The sequence below is a fragment of the Artemia franciscana genome, unplaced genomic scaffold, assembly GCF_032884065.1.
Source record: "Artemia franciscana unplaced genomic scaffold, ASM3288406v1 PGA_scaffold_218, whole genome shotgun sequence".
In the NCBI taxonomy this organism is placed as follows: domain Eukaryota; kingdom Metazoa; phylum Arthropoda; class Branchiopoda; order Anostraca; family Artemiidae; genus Artemia; species Artemia franciscana.
In genome coordinates, this window is record NW_027062647.1 from 266,569 (window position 1) to 288,060 (window position 21,492).

The 21,492-nt window shown below is 34.7% G+C and overlaps 1 protein-coding gene across 2 annotated transcripts in view; it reads left to right on the forward strand.

Moving 5' to 3' along the window:
- LOC136041426 (PAX-interacting protein 1-like) overlaps nt 1-21,492 on the forward strand; it is a 75,691-nt gene that overhangs the window by 34,144 nt on the left and 20,055 nt on the right. Inside the window, exons 5-9 of one of the 2 annotated variants that reach the window (XM_065726094.1) lie at nt 5,272-5,424; nt 7,340-7,426; nt 13,818-14,057; nt 17,849-18,101; nt 20,479-20,723. In XM_065726094.1, coding sequence (XP_065582166.1) covers nt 5,272-5,424; nt 7,340-7,426; nt 13,818-14,057; nt 17,849-18,101; nt 20,479-20,723 — 978 coding nt within the window. The remainder of the gene's footprint in view (nt 1-5,271; nt 5,425-7,339; nt 7,427-13,817; nt 14,058-17,848; nt 18,102-20,478; nt 20,724-21,492) is intronic. The other variant, XM_065726095.1, reaches the window with a different exon arrangement.

Sequence of the window (21,492 nt, forward strand, 5' to 3'; positions counted from 1 at the left end):
TTTTTTCTTTTTTAGCTTATTTAGATTTTTAGATTTTTTAGTTTTTTTTATTAGTTTTTAGTTTTTATTTCTTTTTAGTTTTTTTGTCCCGGTCGTCATTTATATCCCCCTGTTTCCCCCGGTGTCCCCGTTGTAGTTGTGTCCCTGTGTCCCGGTCGTTATTTATATTCCCTGTGTCCCGGTCGTCATTTGTATCCCGGTGTACCGGTCTGTATATACATTCGTTTTTTAGTTTTGTTTTTCTCCTTTATTTTTTTCCTTTTTTTTTCTTTTTTAGTTTATTTAGATTTTTAGATTTTTTAGTTTTTTTATTAGTTTTTAGTTTTTTTTTCTTTTTAGTTTTTTTGTAGTTTTTACCTTCTTTTTAGTTTTGTTAATTTTTTTTTTTACTTGTGTCCTGGTCGTCATTTATACTCCCTGTGTCCCGGTGCTTTGTTGATTGCTAATCGAACATTCCTTTTGTCCTGGTCGCTTTCTCTTTGAGTGTCGTCATTTATTAGTTTTTTCCTTTTTTTTTTAGTTTTTTATTGGTTTTTACCTTTATTTTAGCTTATTTTTCAGTTTTTTCCTTTTTTTTAGTTTTTTTTTTATTTTTTATTTTTTTTAGTTTTTTACCTTTTTTTAGTTTTTATAGTTTTTTTAGTTTTTTAGCTTTTTTACTTTTTTTATTAGTTTTTAGTTTTTTTTTGTAGTTTTTGCCTTTTTTTAGTTTTTTCAGTTTTTTTTTAGTTTTTTATTGGTTTTTACCTTTATAGTTTTTTTAGTTTTTTAGCTTTTTTATTTTTTTTATTAGTTTTTAGTTTTTTTTGTAGTTTTTGCCTTTTTTTAGTTTTTTCAGTTTTGACGTCACCTAATCCAGTTTTTTCAGGTGACGTCACCTGACACATCCATCCATCCATCCATCCACAGACAGACAACTTATTTTTATATATAGAAGATATATATATATATATATATATATATATAATTTAATTTGTACTGGAAAACTTGGGGGCCATAAACAAAAGCCGTGACTGCATACATCTAGCTACAAACGGAGTAAAATCGAAATCAAACACTATATACTTCTAATTGCGCCGTTTGCGTCTCACTTCCATCACCTTAAGCACAAAATTCTTCACCATAACAGTCGTTTGTGGAGCCGTCTATGTAAGAATGCCAAGAAATAGCTCATCAAATTTTCCCTTCGGCCAATTAACCCTAATGTGAGATAACTCGCGGCGCCTCAGGAAAAATGGCCCAATCCATACTCCGAATCACAGAGTACTGGCTATTTTCAAGCAAAGTTTATACTCTGTGGTTTTTATGGCACTCGGTATTAACCATGTGACATATAGCAATCGCAAATTCAGTCGGTCTGTCGGTCCCGGTTTTGCTACTTTAGGCACTTCCAGGTAAGCTAGGACGATGAAATTTGGCAGGCGTATCATGGACCGGACCGGACCATATTAAATTAGAAAAAGTCGTTTTCCCGATTTGACCATCTGAGGGGGGGGGGAGTGGGGGCCCGTTAATTCGGAAAAACTAGAAAAATTGAAGTATTTTTAACTTACGAACGGGTGATCGGATCTCAATGAAATTTGATATTTAGAGGGATATCGTGTCTCAGAGCTCTTTTTTTTAAATCCCGACGAGATCTGGTGACATTGGGGGGAGTTGGGAGGGGGAAACCTAAAACTTGGAAAACACTTAGAGTGGAGGGATTGGGATGAAACTTGGTGGGAAAAATAAGCACAAGTCCTAGATACGTGATTGACATAACCGGAACGGATCTTCTCTCTTTGGGGTAGTTGGGGGGTGGGATTAATTCTGAAAGATTAGAAAAAATGAGGTATTTTTAACTTGCGAACGGGTGATCGGATCTCAATGAAATTTGATATTTAGAAGGATATCGTGTCTCAGAGTTCTTATTTTAAATTCCGACCGGATCTGGTGACACTGGGGTGGGGAGTCGGGAAGGGGAAACTTTTTACTTGGAAAACGCTTAGTGCATGGATCGGGATGAAACTTGGTGGGAAAAATAAGCACAAGTCCTAGATATATGATTGACATGACCGGAACGGATCCGCTCTCTTTCAAGTAGTTGGGGGGGGGTAATGCTGAATAATTAGAAAAAATGAGGTATTTTTAACTAACGAACGGGTGATCGGATCTCAATGAAATATGATATTTGGAAGGATATCGTGTCTCAGAGCTCTTATTTTAACTCCCGATGAGATCTGGTGACATTGGAGGGCGTTTGGGGTGTGGGAACCTAAAATGATGGAAAACGCTTAGATTGGAGGGATCGGGATGAAACTTGGGGGGGGGGATAAGCAGAAGTTTTTGATACGTGATTTACATAATTGGAACGGATCCGCTCTATTGGGGGGGGGGTGATTCTGAAAAATTTGAAAAAATGACGTATTTTTAACTTACGAAGGAGTGATCGGATCTTCATGAAACTTTATATTTAGAAGGGCCTCGTAACTCAGATCTATTATTTTAAATCTCAACCGCATCCAGCGTAATTGGGGGGGGGGGGCAGGTGCGGGAACCGGAAATCTTTGAAAATACTTAAAGCGGTGAGATAAGGATGAAACTGGATGGGAAGAATAAAACCTGTCTAAGATACGTGACTGACATAACCGGACCGGATCTTCTCTCTTTGGGGTGTTTGGGGAGGGGGGGTAATTCTGAAAAACTAAAAAAATGAGGTATTTTTAACTTACGAACGGGTGATCGGATCTCAATGAAATTTGATATTTAGAAGGATATCGCATCTCAGAGCTCTTATTTTAAATCCCGACCAGATCTGGTGACATTGGGGGGAGTTGGAGGGAGAAATCCTAGAAAACACTTGGAGTGGATGAATCGGGATGAAGCTTGGTGGATAGAATAAGTAAATGTCCTTGATGCGTGATTGATGGAAGCGTACTGGATCCGCTCTCTTTGGGGGAGTTGGCTGAGGGGCTCAGTGATTTGGCGAGTTTTGTGCTTCTGGACATGCTAGGACGATGAAAATTGGTAGGCGTATCAGGGAGCTGCACAAATTGACTTGATAAAGTCGTTTTCCCAGATTCGACCATCTGGAGAGCTAAAGGAAGAAGAAAAATTAGAAAAAATGGGTATTTATAACATACGAGTGGGTGATCGGATCTTAATGAATTTTGATACTTAGAAGGACATCGTGACTCAGAGCTCTCATTTTAAATCCTGGCTGGCATTAAGCCTCTTATTTTCCTTTTAAATCAATCTATTGATTCATAAAATTTTGTTAGAGCTCATACCATATGATCTCTAGCTGTTAGCTCTTCTTGCCTCGTCACAAGTGCCATATGAGCTCTTAGCTCTTGTGGAAGTTACTGTTTACAAATATGCAGTTAAAATAATAAGTACACATTTTTTCAAATTGCTTTTGTATGCTTTAATTATTTTTAAGTAAGGTGAAGTGTTGAAAAGTTTCTTGTGTAGTTTTTTTTATTTCATTTTCTTTTATTCACATTTTACTCCGTTTTTCATGTGCATTTTAACGGGTTATAAATAAATTCAATTCAATTCAATTAAAAAAGAATCGATTCCTAAGGATAGGAGAAACTATACATTGTTGACGACTTAATCAGGTTCGTATGAAGGGTTTTTTGGGGGGAGGGGGTTTCAGTTTAATTAAGCATGATATGGTGTGAAATTCAATTATTAGTCAAGATTCATTTACAAATGAGAGTAGGCCTAGTTCAATCACAAAGTAGTCGTAAATATTCATGATCGGATCAGCAGGTCTTATGGATAATCTATGTGATCCATGTATTATTCATACAAAAGAGATATATTCAAAGTCTTAGTGAGTGGGGGGGGGGTAATGTTTTAAAAAAACCAAAAAAGACATTTTTCAATGAAAATTCCAAGAAGTGAAATCCTAACCTAGTCTGGAAAGTTTTTTTTAATTACTTTTATACAAGTTTTAATACTGCCGGACATTTTAGGTAGAATAAGTAAATAAGCTCATAAATCTACTGATATAGACAGTTTGAGAATCAGAAGCCATTGTGGGAACAGCTAGCTACACACTGTGTTTTGTTTGATGACACTCTTTTTGCAGGCTGGGACCTGCATATGTAATCATGATTTCTTGAGCCCTTACAAACACCTTACAAACTCTAGCCAACATCGAACACCAGGTGTAAAATACTGTGGATCTTTTGGCTCAGGACGAATTTTTTGATCGGTCAAGACCATTCTCTGGTCACGCTTGGAACGTCTATGAGTCGAAAGGGGCATATACTTATGATTTAAGGGGGCGGGTTTGTTTACCTTGGCCCTGATGTAGGCACCCACATAATATAGGCCGGAGTCCTTTGATTCTTTGGTCTGTACGCATGATTGAACAATATATTTGGACCGTATGCTTTTGCTTACTGTTTTTTGATTTATAGCAATCATCTGATCATTTAAGACGATTACCAAAATTATTTTCAAGAATGTTGGCTACTATTCTTTGGCTTTCGGTTACTATTTAGCCGTATCGCTCCTTACTTACAGTTCGTTACCACTAGCTGTTTGATTACCATTATGCCTAAGAATGAGCCACCTTAAGAACAAACCGAACCTCTGTATGTATGGACTTGCTTAAAAACTAGTAGGTTTTTAAAAATACTCTGTATGGCTCTAAAATGGGGCGCTTCAAAAGGTTGAAAATGTGCTTTTTTCCAGCAGAATTGGATACCGATAAGATTAGGCACTTGTTGGACTGATCGTATGTCGAACAGTAAGCTTTACGTAAAATGAGGTTTGATTCCAATTGCCATGACTAGTGAAAATTTTTTTTTTAGCTGGCTAGTCAATGTAATACTGGTGAAGGATCATAATTTCCCAAAATTTTACTTTTTGACCATTCATCGGGTGCCAAAGGAAGAGCAGATCGTTCCCGAATGGGGCGAGATGGTGTCATTAGAAAAGGACGAAGGGGGATCAAAACTTGGTGGAAGGGAGTAAAGAGTAAAGCTTTCATCATATTGGGATCCAGGAGGAGTGGGTGCATCATGCTGACCTTATGTGACTTATTGCTGTAATCATTTGTTAGAAGTAGCAGTATCGATGATGGTTTCATAATTATATTTTTTAAAACATTTTTGCTCTATATGGAACAAAGCGGTGAAAACGGGCTATTTCAATCAAGATTCTATCCTATCGTTTTTGTGATTATGGATATTTGTAACAAAAAGATACTTTTTCCTGCCTTTTCCTATTTGTACTTGTTTATTCTTCTGTCACAAAAACACATATTGATTGTAGGCCCAGTCTATCACTTTTACCCAGCAAGTACGCCAGAGTCAGCCTAGAAGTCAAGCGCCACAGGTTCAATCAAGGCAAGCTCCCCAAGAAGGTAGAAAACATCCCATCTCGCAAATGAGAATGCCATCGAACCTGCCACCCCATCTCCAGCAAGTAAGTTTGTTAATATTCACATTACTAATTACAAATTTTAGCCATAGACTGCTGCCCGCTTTTTCGCTCTCTGACTTTGTTTCGCTTATCCCTTGTCTTCGTATTCCCCTCTGTCATCTCCATGTTTTACACTTTATCATATATTTTGTTTATTTCATGTCCTTCTACTCAGGACAGAAGTCGTTGGATTTTCTCCGTAACTTTTGTATATGTTGCCCCTATATTCTTTGCTCCTTTTCGTTTAAAGTATGCCCTATATCTTATGAAATGATTTCGTATTTCAATTCAAAATGCAATTTATAGGAAAAAACCGAATGAAAATCCATCGATTTAAAACAAAATCATTTCATTTTTGTAAGAGTAAACAGCATATAATTCTATATAGTAACTCCATCTCACTCTATAAAAGTCATAGTAGCCTACGTGCTGCTTTTAAGATTCAAAATGAAAAACTTTTGATTCCAATCTCATGTGTGAAAAGAAAAGAAACGCATTGATTCTGTCTGAGCTAAATGTGTCTTTTTGAGGAAGGGGAGTTGGTGCACTTTAAGCTTCTAGATGTCACCCAAAACTAAAAAATCATTAGTTTTTCACTTCAATTTTTTATACATGTTTCATATCGGCTGATTTTTGCATGTTTTCAAAAATGTATCTAACTTCGAATGAATTCCTGAGTACGTGTCTGGTTTGAGCAAATTGTGTTTTTAGCGAAGGGGCAGCTAAATTGTCAACTCATAAGTAGAAATTTAAGGGACGACAACCCTCTCTCCCTTACAGACGTTTTTTTTTCAATTTTACTCTTTTGACTTTCATCAAAACAGCTAAATTTATCTAACCAAACATAGAAATGGGAGGACAAGTGGAGACATGTCTCAGGAAGTACTAGAAGAGAAGATTAACCAATAGAAAATAATATTCCTTTTTGGGTTTTTGGAGTATTTTTTGTTTTTTGGACCAAGGATAGGGCACTCATTCTGTTTTCAGCTGTGAAGAGAAGCTGAATCAATCGGATTTTTATTTTCATTTCATTAAGGTTGACTCTGTGCAGTCAATTCACCTCTTTTATCATGTCTGATCGTTCTTTCGTATTAGTTAAAACATATCTAAAATAAAAAAAAGTATTTTTGTGTTATTGCCTCATTTTAATCTTTCGCCTTGATTTTTTTTTTCGCTTTTGTTCACCCTATCAGTTATATCTTGGATTTAGTATTAGCTTGTATTCGTCAATGTTTTTGTGTCTGTTTGTGCTTTTTAACCACGTCATCTTATCGATTCCAAACAAAAGGGATGTTTGTTTTTTCTTTCTTTTTTTTTCATTTGTTAAGCTTTTCCTTCAATTTTTTAGTCTAAAAATGTAGCACCTTAAGTTGCTACTCTTCTATTTTTGCAAAATATTTTTTTCCTTTTCGGTGACTCATAATTTTAACGTCTAGCAAGGCGATTGTGCAATTTGCGGGAAGATAGGGAGAAAGGAAGGGTAAAGAGGAGATTTGGAGGGAAGATTCCTGAAGCCATCATATTTTGGTTAAAAAAAATATCTTCCAAGACCCTGCGGAAACTAGAAAAAAACTCAACCCGCAGATGGTTTCCATTTTAGATAATCTCCTGGGTAAAGGGCTACTTGCGGTTTAGCATATTTAGGCACTAAATTCCAAATTGATGTTTTCCTATGTTGCTTTTTCTTGAATCTAAATTAGGGGGTAATTATTTCCTTTTTCCCGCCACCATTTCACGCAAAAGAATTGCACACTTATGCAAATAGTTTGCGGCTCGTAAATTTGTGCTTAGTTGTGCAATCTTCGTGTTGCGATATTGATATTGGTTAATCACTAGTCGTATCTTTGAGCATGCATTTTTACTTTGTGTTCGCTCTGTCGCCATTTATGTTTTGCATGGTTTTATTTGTGTTTCTTAGGTTATTCGAGGTCAAAGTCCATCGAACAACCAAATCTCAAGAGGTGTTGTTCAGCAGCAATGGCGATTACAGCCTCCTCAGGTTCAGGTATTTATTAATTTTTAAATTAATTAATAAAATAATTTGAATAACAATTAAATATATACAAAGTGCCCAAAAAAGGGAGTCAGGAAACCGCCTGATGAAGTGTATCTGAGTCAATTCTTCGGATTTTTATCAAGCATTGATGTTGTTCAACTGAGCTCCAATAATTCGCCAATCGCATGTTTCCCGACTATACAACTTCTCACCACGTAATTCCATATTTTATGTTTCACAAGTAGCTATTTCTATTTGAGATACCTGAACCTCGGACGGAAGTCTTGGTGTTGTGAGAGAGGAGGGCGATCCCTCAGACGCTCCGATTTAGCTTATGCTTATTGAGGGTATAATTAGAATCTATAACATGTTCAAAGTTTGGCGTAAAGAATGAAAATCTTAAGAGATAGTAGCTCCTCCTATGCCTAGAATTTGATTTTCTATTTTTTTTTTTAATGCTTTACAGTCACGTGCTACAAGTCTTTGGAAGAAATACTATATGTCAGACAAGTCAATATGCTCTATTTCTGCTGCCTGCTACTGACATATATTTGGTACCTTTCAAAAGATTGTGTGTTATGACTGGATTGTTTTTTAACAAGTTTCATTTTCGACATAAAATCTAATTTTAGGGGGGTGGGGACATTAGGGCTCTTTTAAATCCCGTTCATATTTGTTTTTTTTTCATAAGGCTTTATGGGTGCCTGCTAAAAATAGTTCCTATACTGCTTGATCTCTGAAATATCAGCACTATCTAGATGAATGGATTACCTTGTTTAGCATAAATATATTTCATTGTTATTTATCACTAGATTTTTCTCTAAAAAATGTTTTTTTTCGTCTTCTTTTGTTTCCTGCCTACAGAACTTTCATATTAATTTTTTGGGAAATTCCTTTAATTTCGTATTATTCATGTTCTTCGTCTATTTTTTTGCTTTTTTTGTTTGTTTCAATGGCTCTACTATTATTCTAAAAACATTGCAAGAAAAGATGTTTTGTGGCTATTGAATGAATTCATATTCATTATCCATAAACTAACCAGTATATTAAAAAACTTCAAATTTTTTAGAAAAGGTGTGTATACAATTTTATGGTTTATAGTTTACCTTCTTTTTTTTTTCTTTTTTCTCTGTACCGTCTTTCATAAACACAAATAGAAAATGCAGCTTCGATATAAAATATCTTATTTGATTTCTGTTTACTTAACCGATTTTTTACAGTTTTTTTCAAGTGACTCTTTCAGCATATTGAACAAAATTATAAATTTAAAAGAGATATTCATAAAGCTTCATTGATTAACTTCCTTTTCTTGTTTTTCTTTTCGTTCTTGTTGTACCCTTTATAATCGCTTTTATAATATTACTCTAATTACTCTTTATAATATTTTCATATAGGTAACCCATTACCCTTCATAATTTGAATTTTATATATATATATATATATATATATATATATATATATATATATATATATATATATATATATATATATATATATATATATATATATATATATATATATATATATATATACAACAGTTCGAGCTAACGCGAGTATGTAAATTTTTATAAAAAGGCAAAACATGGAGCAAGAAAAAAACCCAGCAAAATCAAAGATCAAAAGTAGTAAGTGCTGCATAGTCATGCAAGTTCTGTATAATAAAATAAGGATCAAATGATCTTCTATATCTCTCGGTACTAGAGGCTCCGTAAGTCGTTAATTGTGGACATTTTTCTTTAATTGCCGGTATCTAGTGTCTGGTCCTTCGGCAAGGGGGCACTCAAGGTCGGGTAATAAATCATGATGAATTGGAGAGCTCAAACAATTTAGGCCAAATCGATGTGTCAACTCATGTCTACGACTATCAAGTGAATTCAATTTGAGTTGCTTTAGTGGATCATCACATGTCAGTTGTGTCCAAGTATAATTTTTACATCTGTTTTTTGTGCCATCTCAGGTGTATCTGATTGATCCTTTGACAGCACCCTATGCCAAGTTAAACATGCATGTTCAAGAGAAAATCTAATCTAATTAAAGCATACGCATATTAATCCCTTAATTGGGATGCCAAATGTCTTCAGGTTGGAAAAAGAAAGTAAAAGTAAAGCACCTTCTTTATTCAGACAGTCAACGTTTAAATTCCATTTTAAACCTTCGTCAGAAGTATTCTAAGTATTTTAACAGTTTTCTTTGTCTTCAGTAGAGAATTGTCAGAACCGTGACTGTCAACCTTTAGGAAAGAAATAGTCATAGAAAAGCTCTAGTCTCACTTATCCTCAGTTTTACATGTTCTAGTTCAGCTTTTAAATCATTAAAAGTTCTCGTCAAGTTAGACTACTTGGTAGTCTGAGGGCTTAATCGCAATATTATGGTAGTTAAGTCATTAGCAAGTTTAAAGCGCTCACAAATTGTTAAACTACAATTAAAAACAATAAGAAATGAAGATGAGCCTAATTTAGTCCCTTAAGATAAACAAAAAAAAAATATTGAAAAATCCAGATAGCTCGTGATCAGGGAAGGGACACACTTAGATCTTTCAAAAAGGATCCTAGCAAGCAAACGTGCAACAAATGAACGGGTCCCAATAACCTAACTTCTTCCACTACTACATTATGGTCAAGACTGCCAAAAGCCTTAACTATATCAACAAATAGTGCATCAACATCCGCCCATCTTTTCTAAGTGTTTAATGATGGTGTAAAACATTTCATCGAATAATGAACAGTACTATAATGAACAGTACTATCATTAAGAATAATGATATCTGAGTCTAAATTCATATGGTTTGGGATCTATCTTTTCTTTTGTGTCCTCAAATAAAAATTCAGAAATAAAATTTTCAAACATTTTCGAACGAGCTGGTGTTTCCAAAATCAGCCTCAATTTAGTAAATCTTTGCAGGCCTTACGCTTGGGAATTGGAGTAAGATACGCCTATTTTTTTAAAAAAACTAAGGAAAACACCACGAATAAAACATTGGTTAAAAGTTGTTGTTAAAGGGAGTGGATAAAAGATTAGCTCACTCAATAATTAATTTATTCGGTATCTCATTTGGGTAACGAAAAAATCATTAGCATCACTAGTTAACAGCGGTTGAGTATCATCATCTCTCTCTTCAGCTTTGGTCACTTTTCTGCCAATTTTGTTTTGAGCTGTGTCGTGAAACTTCCTTGAGTTGGATTCATATATCTTACTTATTATTTTTGAACCGTACTGCTTGCGCGAACAACCTATTTTATACTCCTTTGTATTTCTTCATCTTTTGAATTCATCCTCAGTCCCAGTTAAATGCAATTCATTCCTGAGTTTTATCAGAGCCCGTATATCTTGAATAATCCATGGTTTTTCATTAGATTGCACATACATTTTGTGGTGGGAAAATTTAACAGTATTTTTCAAACAGTTCCTTACGGAATAAACTTGCCATTTTGTCGCCATCAGACAGTAACAGGGTGTCATGTCAGTCACAGATTGAGAGCCATTTTCGGTAGAGATTTACTAGCTCAGGTGTGTAGGGCTTGGTCACTCCACTTTTTTTATCTATTTGGTATAAACTGATTAGATAACCAAACAACACAGAGGTATTTGAAACTGTTGCGAAAAATGAGATCCAACATAAGATTACCTTATGCTGGCACATTGACAACTTAGGCAAGCGACAGAGAATTATTTACCCGTGGAACCTAAACCATTGAAGTCGTAATACATTATGATACGGGCGTTGGGCTGCAACGATTTTACATTGTCATTGCAATGCTGTAAGTGGGTTCGAAGGTCTAGGTGATACCGGCAATGGGCCTGGATAGTAAACAACCCATATCACCAGTAATGCCACTTCCATAGGTATCTTTTTTAGGTCTACACCACAACCATAAAACTCCAAAATCGTGTTTATTTGGTATATTTTTGACATTAAGAACTCTGTTTTTGTTGATGATCGACAAATAATCAACAACACCACCATTTCTTACTGTAATGCCATCAGGCGTCATTCTTGGTTTGAAATAGGTATCATATCCATCAAATGTAACTAAATACTCAGTCACCGACCATTTCACAAATACAAGCAATACCAACAAGTTCACTTCTCAAGCATAATTCGGTCTCTTCCGCTTTGTTCATAAGTGACCGGACATTTGACAGCAGTATTTCTGATAATGAATAGGGATAAAAGAATTGGCATTACACTGCGGTCTTGAATTTGGGTGCCATTCCTCTGAAGCGATTCCAAGCTGGGGAACCCGGAAAATGTGTTTTGAAGGGTGGGTGAATCTTTGATCTCTCTGAAATTCTGAATCTGTTGGTTATTCGGAAAGGACGGATTGACGGAGTTCTGGCTTATGCTCGTTCTCTCCAGGTTTTCAAGAGGAGGGAGTGGTAGGATTGGGAGGGAGATGCATCAGCTGCTTTAAGATGGGCGGCTTGAAATTCAGGTTAATAGGTGGGGCTGAATGTAGCTGTCTTTAGTAGCCTTGCAGCAACAGAGGTGCATTTTTTCATTCCCCGTTTTTTAACTTCACAATACTTTTTTTCATACTTACCTTTTTCCTTCTGCGGAAATTGAGTTGCACATTCGAAAAATAGTTTATGAAATAAAGGAGGAACACAACACTAGTCAGGGCAGCTGCCTTTTAAAAATGATTCACGCAAACATGGAGAAACGTACAGTTTACATGTGTAACATCTGCAAACAAGCAGTTCTGGGATAGGATCCGGTGTATAGCCTCTTCATCTGTATGAAGGGGTTGAGGATACTCTAGTTCAGTTTGAGTTTCTTGACCGGTTAAGAAGCTATTGCATTGAGAAGATACATTGGTACTGGAACAGCTCGGCATCCTCAAGGCAAGGACTATGTAACCGTCAATTCCAGTGCAGGTCGTATGCATGCAGTTTATGCATCGATGACAGTCAAACGAGGGGGTGTCTTTTGTCGGCCTGCTACATGTAAGGTAACTCAGGTCGAGACATTAGTAGTCCTTTCTTCCTACCTGTATATAGTCTATAGCAGCCCTAACTCCCGGTGCTCTGTCAGGAGATGCTGGTGATGTTTCAAACAAGTTTTTACTCGAGAAACTAACATGCTTGAAATTGCTCATGCTTCTTCTCGATGTTATTGACTGTTTTGAATTGTCACTGCTCGACTTCAGTTTATACGGAATAAAGGTTATCGGAGAATATTTTTGTGTCCAAATTACGCACACAAAAGTCTTCTTCAAGTCACTTGAATACTTAATTTTCCTACAGCTAAAATGAGACCATTTGTTGTTTTTAATACGCTGCACGCTGCCTTTTTTGCTGCTTCTTTTTGAGCAGATACCTTAATATTCTAGGTCCATAATAGATAGCGCTGCTGTGCATATTAAAAAGAAATTCAATCCTCTTATGTATTTAAATCTTTTTACGAATATCTTTGTACTTTATAGATCACTAAATCCCAAGGACTTTTTACTCAAGTAATAGCGAGCAAATAAAAAAAAATCCATTTATGAAAAAATTGTCAATAAATGTCCATAGGGATATCCCACAATTTGAAAGCACATTGTATTAATAAGTTAGTGTCCAAAAATATCGTGTTTACACAGCGAACTCTCAGTAAGCTACTGTATAAAAATCAGTTGATAATTTACTGTCACAACACACATAATATAATTCAATTCAGTTCGCAAAGAAAAAAGAAAGAAAAGAAGAAATGAAAAAAAAGAAAAATTGATTAAGTTTGGAGATTATCGACACATAGAGATATATGACAGGGGAAAATCCCTTCGAACTGCGTGACAAGATGTAGCACCAAGAAGTACAGCCAACCATCGCACATAAATTATAGTAACTGACCTTACTTGCATTCACTCTTTGATCGAATTTAGCTTGTTCTGGAAAAGTGGATAGATATACCTAAGCAGTCTTTCTTTCCCTCTCTCTATCCCTCTCTTTCTCTCTCACTCCCTCACTTTCAGTTAGATTAATATGAAAAAGAGATTTCCGTCTTAGCAGCATCTCTTTCCCCTTCGTTTTGTCTCTATCTCTCCCTCTCTTTCAGATTTCTTTGTCGATGTTTTTAAATTTTAGTGCATCCGTTTAGTTGCGGTGGTAATAATACGTCTTAATTTATCCTGGCATTCAGGATCCTTTACAAATGATTGAACCTTGTTGAGTTTCCATCCATGGCTTAGCATCTTGGAACTAGCGAGAGTAATTTTCAAAAAGAAGCAAATAATTTACGGTTACTAGTGATTCTCAAGATTAATTTTATAAACTTCAATATATAAAGCTACAGCAATTTAGCAGGAAAGGCTCTTTATGACCTTGTGTGTTCAAAAAGTAGGTCAAAGAAGAGGGATTTTTAATTATTAATTAACAGGTAAGCCCTGTTTTATTTTTTTGTAATTGTGATACCTTGCAGCAAAATTGGCAGCAACAGTCTCAGCAATCCTCTGCTCAGTCATCCTCCAATTTACTTGAGCAGCGACAAGGACCTAATACTGTTGCACAGCAGAGTGCATCTGTTGGACAAGCTCCCCAAAGGCAGCAACAGATACCTACTATTGAAGAGCAACAGGCAATCCAGTATTATATTTCAAAGCTTAGTCCTGAGCAATTTAAGCAACTTAATACGTCTGTGCTCCAACGTCTCGATGATACGGTTAGCTTCTTTTCTTTTTTCATCTATTTCTTTGTCTGTTTGTTACATTTGTAGAAAAAAAGACGGGGTAAGACTAAAGTGAAATCCGTTCTTGGATTAGTAGCTAAACTGGCCCAAGAGCAGTACAAAACAAGAAATTACTGCTACTTATGTGGGGATCCTTCGCCGAGTTTTGTTATGCAAGAATTATATTACTTATACGAACATATAAAGCGGATCAAGCTTATATTTGTTTTATTCTTTCCCCAAAATTCTGGTTTACAGTCAAATATAATACAAAATACAGTAAAATATACAATACAAAATACAGTAAAATATGAAATATGAGAAACTGCTGCCACTTGTATGGGAATCTTTCCTCAAGTCCTCACATAGGACCTGTTATTGTGAATCCCCACATAAGCGGGGAAATTACATTGGTTGTATGAACATATGAAACGGACCAAGCTTATAGCTTTTTTTAAATTTTTACCTAAAATTTCAGAACAAATTTCGGTTCAAAACAAAAATCACAACGCAAAGAAGAGAGAAACGAGAATAACAATAGCCAGTGAAAAACAGAAGAAAAAAACTACAAATATTTCGGTTGAGAACTTCGCTCAACCGTCTTCAGTGAAGAATAATTTCGGTTTCAACCAAAATATTTGCTTAATTTTTTCTTCTGTTTTTTGCTGGCTGTTAGCTAGCTGTTGAGTAGCGATTAGCCAGTGTAGTATCAGAAATTATTTAAAATTCCAGTGTAGAGTAAAATATAAACAATATATTTTATTTCAACGGCGTGTCTTCACTGTCGAAGTTAGATTTCGTATTACCGACACAGATTTAACAATGCTTCTTACATGCCCATAGATTTGCGTAAAAAAAAAACAAGAGCTAAGAGCTCATATGACACTTATGACGAGGTAGGAAGAGCCAAGAGTTCATATGGCATGAGTTCTAGGAAAATTCAAGAATCAATAGATTGATTTAAAAGGAAAATCAGAGGCTTAATGGCGGTCAGGATTTAAAATAAGAGCTCTGAGACACGAGGTCATTCTAAATATCAAAATTTATTAAGATCCGGTCAACCACTAAGTTAGAAATACCCCTTTTTTATAATTTGTCCTCTCAATTCAGCCTAATCCTACCTAGGCAGTAGTTGCCTTAGAAACCAAAAAAATATCGTAAAATTTTAGGGAAAATCGAAAGGACAAGAGGTCCTACTAAATATCAAAATTCATTAAGATCCGATCACCCACTCGTAAGTTAAAAATACCTCCTTTTTTTTCTAAGTTTTCCTCTCCTTTCAGCCTAATCCTACCTAGGCAGTAGTTGCCTTAGAAACCAAAAAAAAAAAAAATACCGTAAAATTTGAGTGAAAATTGAAAATTTCTTTAAAATGCTATATGGTAGAATTTTTCCTTAATTTGTGTCCCTATTTCGAAGCAGTACCTCTGTAAAAAATCATGACTACACCCATATTTAAGTGTTTCCTTAATTGTGACCAATGCTTAGCGTATTGAAAATTATGTTTTATGTTTGTTGGGCTTTTTACTGGTCATTGTTTATATCCTAAACCTGGGCGCTAATTCGCAAAAATGGGGGGGGGGAGGAAGAGGAGTATATTTGTTTTATAATTAAGAAATAAAAAACTTATTTTTGAAATTTAGCTTCAGGTAATTTGTTTTGTTCTTTATTTTTTGGATTTTTTTTTTGAATGGAAATGCTAAAACAAGCCATTTTTCATAATGTGCTTTTTCTTCGAATGAAATAGGAAACCGACAATGGACTGGAGTCCTTTTATGCCAGATGGATGGATTCAATTTAAATTTGAATGATTTGCTATTACTTGACAGCTGAAATCTAGATTTTTTTTTTATCTACCGAAATACATTTTTAAACTTTTTTTTTTTTTTTTTTTTTTTTTTTTTTTTTTTTTTTTTTTTTTTTTTTTTTTTTTTTTTTTTTTTTTTTTTTTTTTTTTTTTTTTTTTTTAATGCGATGAAAACTGGTTGAAAACCATTAAAAGTCGAAAATATTTTCAATTTTTAAGCGAGTTTAGATCTAAGAAAAAGTCTCAGCTTATTCATGCTCGGTGATCGGTAGATCTGAAACTAATTAACCAAATAATATAGCATCTTGTCCGTTCTGTGTTAGTTACAGTTGTCGTAAAGTTGAATGTTTCGTGCTATTAATTTGTTTAAACGTATCTTTTTTAGTTCAAATTACTGATAGCTATTGAGTTTAAAATAATAATTTTTAAGGAAAAAAAAAACAATCTAAGTCATAGAATACAAAATCTTAAGTTAGTATTCCTGTTAACTTCTTTCATTCACAAAGAGTTTTTTCTCTTGAAATTGAAACTAATATGAAATTGAAACTAAACTGAAACTAAAAATTGAAACTAAACTGAAAATAAACTGAAATTGAAACTAAACTGAAATTGAAACTAATATGGAGGAGCTCAATTTACAAGGGGAATTTGACTGAAGTCCAACCCAATGACAGATTTTAAAGCAGATTCCTATTATTCTAACTTATTTTTTGGTCTTAATCCCGTTGACACTATTGACCTTCCCCTCCTTTTCTGTCAAAGTAGCCTAATTTTCAGTTTTAGAGTCCTGTTGATAACCAGTCAAAGCATTTCTGGCATTATCTTTTAGAGAATTTCCCTAAAGGTGACGGAATCTGTAAGACTCTTTTTGTATCTACATTTTCCAAAATTTCTAGAGCTTTTGTAGGACTGATGTTAGGGGATACAGTCCTTATCCTTTTTCCATTAGATATATGTCATTTAATGGTTAATATTTCTTGATTTTATACATACTCGAAAGGAAGCGTACCCCATATCTGAAACAAATCCTGCACTAATAAGTGACTAAGAAATCTAATTAAGGGACTAAGATATTAAGTGCCTTAAGATATTAATAAGTAACTAAGATATTTGTTTAGACGACACCGCCTTTTCATTCACAAGTAATATGAAATTGGAATAATTAAATAATTAACAAAACTTTTAATTGAGATAGTGAAAAAATATGAACTAACAAATGCTCAAATAGTTTGTAGTTGACAGAAGCTTATGAAACCGAAATATTTTGGCGTCTAACTGCATATGATTTTTGATTATGTTATTGGTAAATTTTAACCACCATTTCTGTAACTCCATTTAATTTTATTAATAACAAAGGACTAACTTAGCTGGAGTGACTTGATTGATTTATAAATGTCGTGCTATTTCTATATATTATATTGGCCTTCCAGTAAATATCTAAATGTTTTTCTGTCGACGAAGGCATATGAAGCCAAAATGTAAAAAAAAAATTATCCGCTGTGTATATATTTCTGTTGAATTTTGTTTATACAAAAGAAATGGCTTAGATCATTCTATTAATATGTTTTTTTTTATTTATTGCCATTCTTGTTTTAATATGTCATATATTTTTAATATCACAATTGAATTTTTTTATTAATACCATTGATTATACTATTTATTAATTCCATTATTTTTGTAATCATTAGTTATTATTATCCTGTTGTTTATTAATAATTCTTCTCCCTTCATAAATCAGTCAGGTCTACTCTATGCCTAATATCACGTATTCAAGTTGTCTAACGTGAATGGTGATGAATAAAATAGGTGCCTGATTAGGTGACTCTTGGCTCTTTGCCAAAAGCATTTCAAAGGTAGTCCCTCGAGGGCCAAATGAATGACTTTGGCTCCCATTTCGTTTACTGCTTCCTCCTCTCCTTCCTTATGTTTATGTCTATTTTACCTTGGTGCTAATGTGTCCTTTTTCTGTTTCTTTCAGACTCGTAAACAGCTGCAAGAAATGCAACAACACGCTAAGAGTCTATTTATCCAGCGTATTTTGCTGCAGGATCCTGGATTTAAAGCAAAAATGCATGTGATAATCCAACAAATGCAACAACAAAAAACCCCTCAGGCTTCCACTTCAGAAGTATCTCAAGGTGATGGAAAACCAATTGGCCCGCAGCCAACTGTTGCTCAGATTAGACAACCTGGTTCTGCAGGACAAGTCCCTTTGGCTCGAATTGTACATGGTAATCATGCAACTACCACTTTTGTATGCCATACTAGCATATTAAGCATACCCGATATGCCCTTAGTCTTCTACCCAGATTATCCACTTGACCTTATGCATCCGTTGGAATTTTGTCTGTAAGAATTTACAGATGGTTTTGATGGAAGAGGTCCCTTAAATAAATGGTTCTCCATAGATATGTGTCCCAATCAAAGCTCTGTCCCATTGCTTCTGTGCGTTAAAAAACTGCATAAAGGGTGTTGTTTAACCTTGGAATGGTTATAAATGCTAGATGGATAAGTATAAAAAAATACTGTAAAAAAAAACATAAAGAAATAAAGACACTAAAACAATAAGAAATAACTAAGGTGAAGCTGATAAATACATAGCTGCGGGCAAAGGGAACATGTTCACATCAAATCAGGAAACTACATAAGCATACTTACGTTTGTTCCTGCCAAAGAAAAAAAAAATTAAGTAAAATAAATATAATTGAAAAGAGAGCTTCCTACTTGAAGAAAATAAACAAAAAAGAAGAAGTTTGATGAGAAATTTAAGAGGTTTAACCCCCCCCCCACACCACTCCCTCCGTGCTTCTTAAACGGAAGTTAACTTGTGTTCTAAAGAAAAGAAGGCACTTTTAGATTAAATCTTTTGTCTTTATTCATCCTCTTCTTTTAATACCTTTTTTTTACTTTTGTAGAATTGACTTTTCGTCTCAATGTTCCAAGGACAAATTCACTCACTTAAGCATATTTTCTTTGAAGTTTATGGTTTTATATTGTACTGGAAACTGCGAAGTTTTCAATAAAAGTTCTTCTGAAAGATAGTAAGTTTTTGAAACATTTGTAAATATCAATCACCCACTTTTTTTTTTTTTTTTTTTTTTTTTTTTTTTTTTTTTTTTTTTTTTTTTTTTCTTTTTTTTTTTTTTTGCCTTCAGTAGATCCTGTAATTTCAGCTTAAAAAGAAGATGATCCAAAGGCAAAGAGCTTTCCACGTAAGTGAAAAAATTATGTTCGTTTAAGTCTTAAAACAGGTCTTTAATTCAATATAAAAACTTTTTCTTTCCAGTATTTAATTTGGTCAACTTCACCTCTTCATAATAATCAAATTTAAAGCCTTAGCCATAATTAAACATTACTCTCTATCTATTTCAAAACAATATAAAAGGTCAAATATAGATAAAGTAATGTTATGTATCGTTGCTCATATCATAAAAACCTAGTCTTGTATTGTATTATAATATTATCTCATGATCGCAAGGTCCTATCTGACGTGTTGACACATATGTGATAATTGGCAAAAACTGCTTATTAACATTTCCTCAAAAGGAAGATTAGAAGAGAAATGTATGTTCAATAACACTTTGGTCTTCCTGATCTATACTGCTAGGTTGTCCCTCCCCTAGGGAACAGCTTATCAAGTGGTACTTGATAATTATCTCAGAAATCTGAAAATGTCAGATACGATCTTTGGGCATAACAGGGATGATTGGGAACCTACAAGATACTTTGTAGGTAGTCTCAGGACAAGGGATCGAATCAAGGCAATATTTTTTATAGAGGAGATAGGCCTATAAGGTGGATTGTATCCTTCAAGACCTAGTTATCTTGAAATTGTAGAAGGAAAAGCTTGATAATTAAAAAGTAATGACTCTTGAGCCTGATAAAAAAAGTAGTTTGAATAAAAAGAGCAAGGAAGGCTTATGGTCGGTAATTTAATGATTGAAAGGTATTTGGGTTGATAAATCCGAGTCGGCTTACTTTATGATATCCGTGATTGCATAAAACCACTCTCATCTCAGTTTAATTGAAAAGGAAAGGAAAAGTTATGGACTGTAAGAAACAACTGTTCCGATCAAGAGGTATTTGACTTGATAAGCTGATTTGGGTGGTTTTATGAGATCCGTGATTGCATAAAACGACTCATACTCGAAATAAAAGTAAATAAAAGTCTTATTAGAAAGATGGAGGGAGAACTATGGCCCGTAAGAAATAACTGTTCTGATCAAGTGTCTTTGAGTTGATAAGACTGAGGTGGGCTTTTTTTAAGAGATATGTGGTTTACAAAACAACTGAAGCCTATTCTTGAAAGACAAACCAGGTCTATGGTCATATAAAAGTGCAGACCTCTGCAAATGATGAAATTTTGGTTGGTGATCTTGCAGTTCTCTAATTAGCTACTAACGTCGAATGATATTGTCCATTAGTAGATACTTGACGAAGATCTTATGCTTGGGAATAGGACTCTGGACCCACCAGCGAACAATTAGCCTTATAGAATCATATTAAGAGGATACTTCACAATAAAGAATATAAGCATATTCTCAGTGAGCCATCAACTTTTCAATATCTTTGCTCTTTCAAGTGTTATCAATATATTGTTCTTTGCAGGACAAATTGTTCTACCTCCTGGAACTAATTTAACAGAACAGCAAAAGCAGGCTTTGATACAGCAGCAATTGCAGATACAGCAGCAACAAGCTGCTGCTCGTGCTGGCGCACAAGGTCAACAATTCCAGGGATTGCAGGCTCAAAACCAAGGCAATGCACAGAATCAGGGGCAGCAGCAACAAAATGCTGCTCCTGTGTCAACCCAAATTCCTGCAACTGGAGCCCCATCGCAATTTTCGCAGCAGGTTAGTCTTGTCATCTTATGTTTTGTGGCCCTCCTAATGGCAAAAACAGTATCTCGTGGAGCCTTAGCTTTTAGTAGAAGAGATTTTTATAAAGCCAACTACCGAGTCCGCTTAACATAATAAGTATTTTCTTTATTGCAGTTCTAAAACATTTTTGTGTGTGATTAAGTTGAAATTGGGTACTTGACCCCCCCCCCCCAAAAAAAAAAAAAACTGCAAAACCAATTGTTGTGCCTCAAGAAACTAAACATTCTTAGTAATGAGCAATCAAATGAGGTCATTTACGCTCGCATAGAACGGTTGGACTTTATTGGTAAAATTAGACAATGTGTACAGAATTCCACCCATACAAAGATCTCGTAAACTCCTCTCAGCGTAACCCAAGTCTTGTGAATTAAATATAGTAAAACTCAACCAAGGTGAAATGCAAGTCAGTGAAGCTCAAGCCGACAAGATTGAGGTGCACAAAGTGTACCAATGTACAAAGGCTAGGGGTAAAAGACCCATGAGTGTTTTTGCTGCTGTGCTATTATTCTATTGTATTTTTTAGTGTGTTTTCAATATAAAATGGCCAAATAACAGAAAATTTTCGGAGGAAAGCTTAATAAGTAGTTATTTGATTTGGTAAAAGTTGTAAGAGATTTAAGTAAAACTTCAAATTCGCTCTGTATCGAAGCAGGCAACAACAAGAATTATTCAAACTACTAGCAACCATAGTTTTGAAGGCAAAATTAGAGCTGCATACTCAGACGAGGTCAAAACTTGACGG